The sequence below is a fragment of the Crotalus tigris genome, unplaced genomic scaffold (assembly GCF_016545835.1).
Source record: "Crotalus tigris isolate CLP2741 ecotype Arizona unplaced genomic scaffold, ASM1654583v1 scf7180000018965.556698, whole genome shotgun sequence".
NCBI lineage: Eukaryota > Metazoa > Chordata > Lepidosauria > Squamata > Viperidae > Crotalus > Crotalus tigris.
The window spans coordinates 432,891-441,573 of NW_024097301.1; the positions used below are offsets into that span (position 1 = coordinate 432,891).

The window sequence follows — 8,683 nt, forward strand, 5'->3', positions numbered from 1 at the left end:
TGCCAACTTAAGAAAGCCTGGCTCTCTAATGAAAATTCCATCAACCGGCATATAGACCTTGTGCCGGCCTACCAGACGCTTAGGAGACAGGAACAATAGCACCACAGCCTACTGAGAAGACATTTAACTCTTTCTTGGCAGGATTGGGGTGGTAGAATGATGGATGAGACAGGCACGATCTCCAAGGAAGAAGATGACAGTGTTTTATATAATTGGGATGATGGCTCTATAGATGGGACGACCACGACTCACATGGACCGAGATGATGGACCAAATGGCCTTAAGCAAGGGATGGAAGCACTGAGGTGATCTGGAAGTAGGGGGAGGGAGGGGGAAGACAGAGAGCAGGAATGCCAGAACAGCTGCTTGTTGCAGGACTGAGGTGGAGGAACTACGACAATGGCCTTGGGGGTGGAGGAGGATAATGGACCTGGGAGGGAGGGGGACTGGGCACAGGGACAGATTGACAGCCACCCTTCAAGTGCTTGCACATGCTCAAAAAGAGCACTTGAGGATCGTAAAACAACCAGTGGAGTCAAAGACAGTTTGCCTGATGCAGAACAACTCGGTGTGATAAGGATTAACACAATCAACGGGCCGATGACGCGCTCAAGGAGCCAGGCGCAGAGGCAGGAGGCTATATGAGCTGCCTTCCCAATCTCCTGCTATTCTAACTCTGATGACGCCGGCAGTTTTTTGGCCGTAACTGTGGGTTAATATCCCTTCCCAATTGTATACCTCTCTCCTCCTTTGTCGTGTCAACAGCTCTTATCTGAGTATGGTATGCCTCAGCAATCATGTCTTTATTCCCCACCCCAGTCCTTCTTACATCCGTTCCAGAGTAATCATCCAGTTTCCCATAAAATCAGCTGCATTAAAACGTTATTTAAGCACGTTGACTCCCACTGCAGCACGGATGAGTATAGGAATGAAGAGAGGAGATACCTCTTTCGTATATGTCATTATAACGGTTACCCATTAAGATTCATCGGCATAGCGTAACAACCCATCTTCGGGCCAACCAACGTAGAGAAGAACCCTCCTTTCAGAGAACACGCATCTCCCTCCCATACATTAACAATATCTCAGAGGCCACGGCCAGATTGCTGGCCCCCCATGGAATAGAGGTGGCTCACAAGCCAAACCAAACTCTACGGTCTAAAGTCATGCGCCCAAAAGACCCCCTACCTCCTATGGAGAAATCATCTGTTGTCTATAAGATCAATTGCAGGAATTGCCAAGGCAACTATGTGGGGGAAACAGCCTGAAGACTCGTCTCCATGAACACCAATTGGCTATAAAACGGGGCGAGCAGCATTCACAACTTTGGATGCATATGGCGCAAGAGGGCCACCGATTTGACTTTGCTAATACCTGTATCGTAGCTAGTGATGCCACGGAGGCCGGCTACTGAAAGAGGCCTGGTTCTCAAATGACAGCTCAATTAATTGTCACATTGACTTGCATCCGGCGCAACAAGCGCTGCAGAAATGGGACTCAAATTACCACTCATTACATCGCAAGCGATCATACCAACACTTGCGGCGTTATGGACAGGAAGCTGCATCCCTCCACCGCCGGGAACGCCTGCATACAGACGTAAATAACTATACCATCAACACCCGCTTGCCAGGTTACCGGCGCTGGACCGTGCAGCAAGAGAGTCTCCCACCCCAACATGTGGACGCTGGAATAGAGGCTACGGACTCCCCGCGCATGGAAAAAGAAAGGGAGGGGGCACCCGATATGGATGATCTACGCACCGCCCAACAACCCCATGTGAGGCTCACACACCCCCAGGAGGGAGGAAGCAATACCAGTGGAGCCGGAACACCTAAAAGACTTGTTAAAATCTTGGAGTGTGCGGTTGCCCATAGTAACGAGGAGGAGCATCCCACATGGAGAGGGGAGAGAAAGCATAGAATGACAACACGCTCGATCAGTAAGGGGAGGAGTAATGAGAGCGGTTTGAGTGCCAAACAACGGGAGGGAACGGATGTAAGGAGGACTGGGGTGGGGAATAAAGACATGATTGCTGAGGCATACCATACTCAGATAAGAGCTGTTGACACAACAAAGGAGGAGAGAGGTATACAATTGGGAAGGGATATTAACCCACAGTTAGTGGAACCCTATCCCCATCATAAGATACAAGAAAACATCAGATTGAATCCTCCCCCCGATACGGCAGGCGTTGGTATTATCGGAAGAGGAGGGGATGCAAGGTTACTAACGCCTCCAAAGACCAATAGTGGAGGGATAGGGAAGGGCATCCGAAGAAAAGAACATTATAGACACATCTTGGTTATCAGCTGGCCAATCAGGGCCAGTAACACGGTCTAGGAGCCGTGCGCAAACGTTACTTGAACCCACTTAAACCACCTTTATTGTAATGGTCTTTTAGCCCTGACGATGCTGGGGAGTTCCCCGAGCGAAAGCTTGGCAACTTTTTAGTATATTTTTAGTAAAGTATTCTTATTTTAACTCTCCCGGTGATGGGTATTTGTATATAGGTCTTTGGTTGTTCGGGTTTTCTCCCACGTAAAATTGGAAGTGTCTTGGCGACGTTTCGACGAAGTCCCATTCGTCATCTTCAGGCTGGTGCTTTCAGCTTCGTGCTTTGAGCACGAAGGACATGAAATTGACTTTAAAAATACCAGAACCATTGCCAAAAGTGAACATTTTAATAACAGAATAATCAGAGAAGCCATCGAGATAGAAAAACGCCCACACAGCATGAACAAGCGAGATGATACCTCCCGCCTACCAGCCATTTGGAAACCCGCCCTTATTGACAAATGACTCCCTAACACAAAAAATGATACCAGACCCACACTCACAAAAACCACACAGGATGTCACCACCACACATCCACGCAAAAAGCAAACCCAAAGCCACACCGATGATGAGGCACGACCACAAACCAGAAGCCAGACCACAGCTGCATCATTAGCCACTTTAAACCCCTCCAATCCATACATGAAGCAAACTGACACCCTCCATGAAGAGGAGGCACGACCACGAACGTGAAGCCAGAAAATAGCAAGGCAGCCCAAAATCTTAAACCCCTCTGCAACTCAGACTAACCTGAGCACAACCAAACAGAACACTCCCCCAGCCAATCAGAGCACAGCCAAGCCCCTAACCATTCAGAACACACCTCCACCCAATCAGAACACGCCAAGCTCCCACCCAATCAGTTCATACCCCCACTGGCAGTTAAAAGGAATAAACAGCTAAGAGCACACATTGCTCCTCAAAGTACGAAGCTGAAAGCACCAGCCTGAAGATGACGAATGGGACTTCGTCGAAACGTCGCCAAGACACTTCCAATTTTACGTGGGAGAAAACCCGAACAACTAAAACAAATAAAACACGATCACCGGGAGGGTTTGAAGTAAGAATACTTTACTAAAAATATACTTTACTTATGCTAAAAAGTTGCCAAGCTTTTGTTGGGGGAAACTCCCCAACATCGTCAGGGCTAAAAAGGCCATTTCAGCAAAGGTGATGTGTCTGTAACGTTTTGTTCTTTTCTTCGGATTCCCTTCCCTATCCTTCTGCTGTTGGTTTCCGGAGGCGTTAGTAACCTTGCATCTCCTCCTCTTCCGATGGTGCTGATACCTGTCATATCGGGGCTCCACCAACTGTAGGTTAATGCCCCTTTCTTGTTGCATACTTCTCTCCTCTTTTGCCATATCAACAGTTCTTATCTGGGTATAGTGTATTTCAACGTCCGTGTCTTTATCTCCCACCCCAGTCTTCTTTGTGTCCATGCCCTTTCGTTGTTTAATATTCAAACCGGATCCGTCCCATTCCTGTCGGTGGAGGGTTGCTAATGTTTGGGCATGTTCTCCGCTCCTGTTGCTTGTTCTTTTACTAATCGAGCGGGTTGTCATTCCATGTTTTCTCTCCCCTGTCCTCATCGTTATGGGCGATCATTAGCTGATCAATTAGGGCCAGTGACACGCTCTAAAAGCCGTGCACAGACGTTACTTGAACCTACTTAAACCACCTTTGTTGAAACGGCCTTTTTAGCCCTGACGATGTTGGGGAGTTTCCCCCAACGAAAGCTTGGCAACTTTTTAGCATAAGTAAAGTATATTTTCAGTAAAGTATTCTTACTTCAAACCCTCCCGGTGATCGTGTTTTATTTGTTTTACTTATATATATATGAGGTTTTCGTGGGTGTTTGTATGTAGGTCTTTGGTTGTTCGGGTTTTCTCCCGCGTAAAATTGGAAGTGTCTTGGCGAAGTTTCGACGAAGTCCCATTCGTCATCTTCAGGCTGGTGTTTTCAGCTTCGTGCTTCGAGGAGGAATGTGTGGTCTTAGCTGTTTCTTCCTTTTAACTGCCAGTGGGGGTATGAACTGATTGGGTGGGAGCTTGGCTGTGTTCTAATTGGGTGGAGGTGTGTTCTGATTGTTTAGGGGCTTGGCTGTGCTCTGATTGGCTGGGGGGGTTGGCTGTGCTCTGATTGGCTGGGGGGTTGGCTGTGCTCTGATTGGCTGGGGGAGTGTTCTGTTTGGTTGTGCTCAGGTTAGTCTGAGTTGCAGGCGGGTTTAAGATTTTGGGCTGCCTTGCTATTTTTGGGCTTCGCGTTCGTGGTCGTGCCTCATCTTCATGGAGGGTGTCAGTTTGCTTCATGTATGGATTGGATGGGTTTAAAGTGGCTAATGATGCAGCCGTGGTCTGGCTTCTGGTTTGTGGTCATGCCTCATCATCGGTGTGGCTTTGGGTTTGCTTTTTGCGTGGATGTGTGGTTTTTGTGAGTGTGGGTCTGGTATCATTTTTTGTGTTAGGGAGTCGTTTGTCTATAAGGGCAGGTTTCCAAATGGCTGGTAGGCGGGAGGTATCATCTCGCTTGTTCATGCTGTGTGGGCGTTTTTCTATCTCGATGGCTTCTCTGATTATTCTGTTATTAAAATGTTCACTTTTAGCAATGGTTCTGGTATTTTTAAAGTCAATTTCATGTCCTGTGGCTTTAAGGTGTTGGACCAGGGAAGATGTTGGTTCCTCTTTTTTGACTGAGTTCTTATGTTCTTCAATGCGTGAACTTATTCTTCTGTTGGTTTGTCCGATATATGTGTTGGGACAAGCAGTGCATTTCTAATTATGTATCAATATATATGACTATAATACCTTTATAGAAGTTATATTCTTAGAGTTAACGTTAAAAAATAAAATTACAAATAGAGTTGTACCTTTCCTTATCCCACTATTATCTGGTATAATGTATAATACTCTTAACACCTCTTATATATATTTCTATAATACTACACACAATAGATATACATATACTATTCTCTAAGTATTATCACCACTTAATTTCATTCACTATCGCTCTTATTTGAATAATCACCTGTCTATATTTCTTTACTATACTATAATTACTTTCTCACTTCTATTTAGTTCAATTACTCAATTATGCTTATTTCTATTCGTTAATACAATTCATTTACTTCATTACTTTTAATACATTGCCTGACACCCCTTTTCTACTTGTAGCTTAGTCACTGCTTGTATATGAGCGCTACAATATTGCATCAGCCTTTTTTCTCTCTGTCTCAATTTAATGTATCCACTGATCCACCAAATGTCACCTCTTATTTCTTCTTCTATATATCCAATATTTCCAAAACGTCCACTCATCACTTTACCCAGATATATGTCAGTTAAAGTCCAAATTTCAATGCTATTTGTTCTTTAGAAATAAGTTCCACTAAGTAGTATTAAATTTCTCCGTTGTCTCACTTCACCTTTTAATCCTTATGTTAATTTTTCAAAGTCCTTCTTGATCACCCTTTGTTGCCTCCAGCCGTCCTTTCTCCAGTCCTTTCTCTAGTTTTAATCTCTACTTCTTGCAGCTCTTAAATTCCAGTCTTTCATGCTTTATAAACTTTACTGTGAGCTCTCTGCTTCTTCACGCTGCTCTGGTTCTGCTCTATTGTTCCTTTCTCCGCTCTATTCCAATTCAGTTGCCGCTGTGCCTGTCTCCTTATCGCTTTGCTTTTTCTGCACCTTCTCTCATTGTGCTGCTTCTTTCTTTGAGTATTGTGTTTCCCTCTATGTGTGACATTCCTCCATTTGTCTTCTTCCAAGGGTTTATCAGTAGGGTCAAATCCTCTGGGAGTTATTTGTTCATTATTTGGTTCGGTTTGGGTATAGCTTTTTTTCGTAGATTGGGGTTTGGCTAGAGTTGCCTCTAAGTGCATTACTTTTTCCTCTAATAGTTCACATAGTTTACATCTAATGCATGTATAATTTGGGTGTTCTTGGGCATAAGCACATACATGGAACATGTATTGCATACTACTGAAACTTAGCTGGCATACAAGTTTGACAAATAAATAAATGGAATTTATAATCAAGGACCTTATAGCTCTGCTCTAAGCAATCTGCCTTTCTGTTGTTGGGCACTCAACACCTGAGCTGAGGTGCATCCCTTAATCCTCCCCAGACACAATAATGGTTCCTGGAATGATGAGTTCCTATTCAGAAAATGTAATAAGGCTGCTCACCTGATTTTAGGAATGAAGAGAAGGAGCCCAAGATGACTTATTCTTGCTGCCCTCAGAAACGCATCTAACCTTGCTCAGGATGACCAGTCCATCCATGGCTACAAGAAAACCTTTCTCTTTGCTCTTCCCATAGCTGGGGGCCTCACATGAGCACTGACTCTGTCATATTACAGTTTCTTTCTCTCCCTCTTTGCTAGCTGGTGCCACAATATCAGTTATGGTGGAAATCTTCAATCAAACATACCGTCCATCTGCCTTTGTAATTGTGGGATTTATCAACTGGATGGGGCTCTTTCTGCTTGGGATGATCTTCCCATTCATTGTGGTAAGAGTAACTTGATTTAGCCAATGTGCCTGAGTCACAAAAGGACCAGGTGTTATATACACATTAAGCATATTTCTGTCATGGCTTAACTGATAACAATATGAAATAGAAAAGGACAGGGCTTATTTAATGAACCAGATCCAGCCTTGTCCTCAAAGAAGAATGCAACACTGTGTGCCTTTTTTAAGTTTTAATTTTCTTTCTCTCTGCTTTCAGGAATATCTTGGTCCCTTCTGCTTTCTGATTTTTATGGGGATCCTGGCCATTTCAAGTATAATCATCTACTTATATCTTCCAGAAACAAAGGGAAAATCTATTCTTGAAATTACAGTGGAGTTTAATAAGCTAAATTATGGAAAGAAACAAGTTTTTCTCACAGAAAATAATTCTCCAAAGGAAACTGTGCTTTGTACCAAACTTTAACTCTTGAACTGCAAAATCTCTGTATTTTGAGAACTATGCAGCACATAAAAATTACCATTCACAACACTATAGTATTTGTTCTGAAATTTTGCATAGCTTCACAAAGAGCAAAATCCACTCCTTTACATTTGAAAAACATTTGATGTGTCCTATTGCACCCTGCCCTGCAAAGTCTGTCTTCTCCATTCCAGTGTCCAGAGAACATAAACATATTAACTGATCTGTCCCAGACAGAATAGGCTCCTTTAATTTCATTGAGACAGGCAGTTCACTCGGTGAAATAAGTAAAAGGAATATCGCTTTATTTCCAGGAATCCTTAAAACAATAACTCACGGTTATGTGGTGATGCATCCAGAAACATATTCAGCATTATTACTCATTCCACAGGTAAATTGACAATGGATTTGCCCTCTTCTGGGTAACCTCACATGTTGGAGATAGAGCTTCCAACCAACGGGCTAGAAGCCATGTGGCTGGATGATACAAAGACTTCTTTATGAGCTGGCACATAGCCAGGATATCCTGTGATGAACTTAGTAGCCCCTCCCACTGCCTTGTTAACATAGGATTCACTGAACAGCTAAAACTACATTACCCATAAGCCATCTCTTAAGAAGACAGCACTTAACCCTTTAAATGCCAAACATTCTAACATACAGATCTCAAGCCAATATATGCTCTGGCCAGGGTTACCCTAGTCCAGCACACTCCCCACTTGGAAATATAAATTTCCACTACTAACTAACTAAAATAAGCAAAAAACGTAGCATTAAAGCATGCAATTCTCATTGCTAACTGACTATTAACTAAAATAGGTAAAACATGGTATCAAACATGCATAACTATAAGGTAAATACAAAACATGCACAACTATAACAAAAATAAACAAGGTGTTACATCAAACAATGCAATCATGAGGTACACAATATACATAGTTTGAAGACCAAACTTCCAGTTCGGTCTTTATCAGCAACAGGACCAGGTCGGTGATCAGTCTGGTGCAAGAGTCTGAGTCACGATCTGACTCATGTGGCTTCACGATCTGGACCTCAACTTGATGAATTAGTCCATCAGAACTGGGTGGGGCCCAGTGCACGAGTCCCATGAGCCAGGAGTTCTGGTATGCATCCTTGTCTCTCAGCAAGACAAGGTCTTCTTCCTGTAGGAGAAACTGGAACCAAAGGAATTTCTGGATCAGAAAAACTGGAACCCAAAAATTTACAGGAACAAAGAAACCTGGATCCACAGGAAATTCAGGAACAGCAGGAGCTGGAACCACAGGAAACTCAGGAACAGCAGGAGCTGGAACCACAGGAAACTCAGGAACAGCAGGAGCTGGAACCATGAGTGGAGCGTTGGTGATGGCTGCTACTGTTGTCATGAGGATAGTGAGGACCTCATGCGTGGGCATGGG

The 8,683-nt window shown here is 43.8% G+C and overlaps 1 protein-coding gene across 5 annotated transcripts in view; it reads left to right on the forward strand.

The window, feature by feature from the left end:
- Positions 1 to 7,334, forward strand: part of LOC120314633 (solute carrier family 2, facilitated glucose transporter member 11-like) — a 61,602-nt gene extending 54,268 nt beyond the window's left edge. For all 5 annotated transcript variants that reach the window (XM_039357926.1, XM_039357925.1, XM_039357927.1 and 2 more), the window contains 2 exons: positions 6,718 to 6,845; positions 7,062 to 7,334. In XM_039357926.1, the coding sequence (XP_039213860.1) occupies positions 6,718 to 6,845; positions 7,062 to 7,268 (335 nt within the window). In that variant the 3' untranslated portion in view covers positions 7,269 to 7,334. The remainder of the gene's footprint in view (positions 1 to 6,717; positions 6,846 to 7,061) is intronic.
- Positions 7,335 to 8,683: the final 1,349 nt, after the last annotated feature.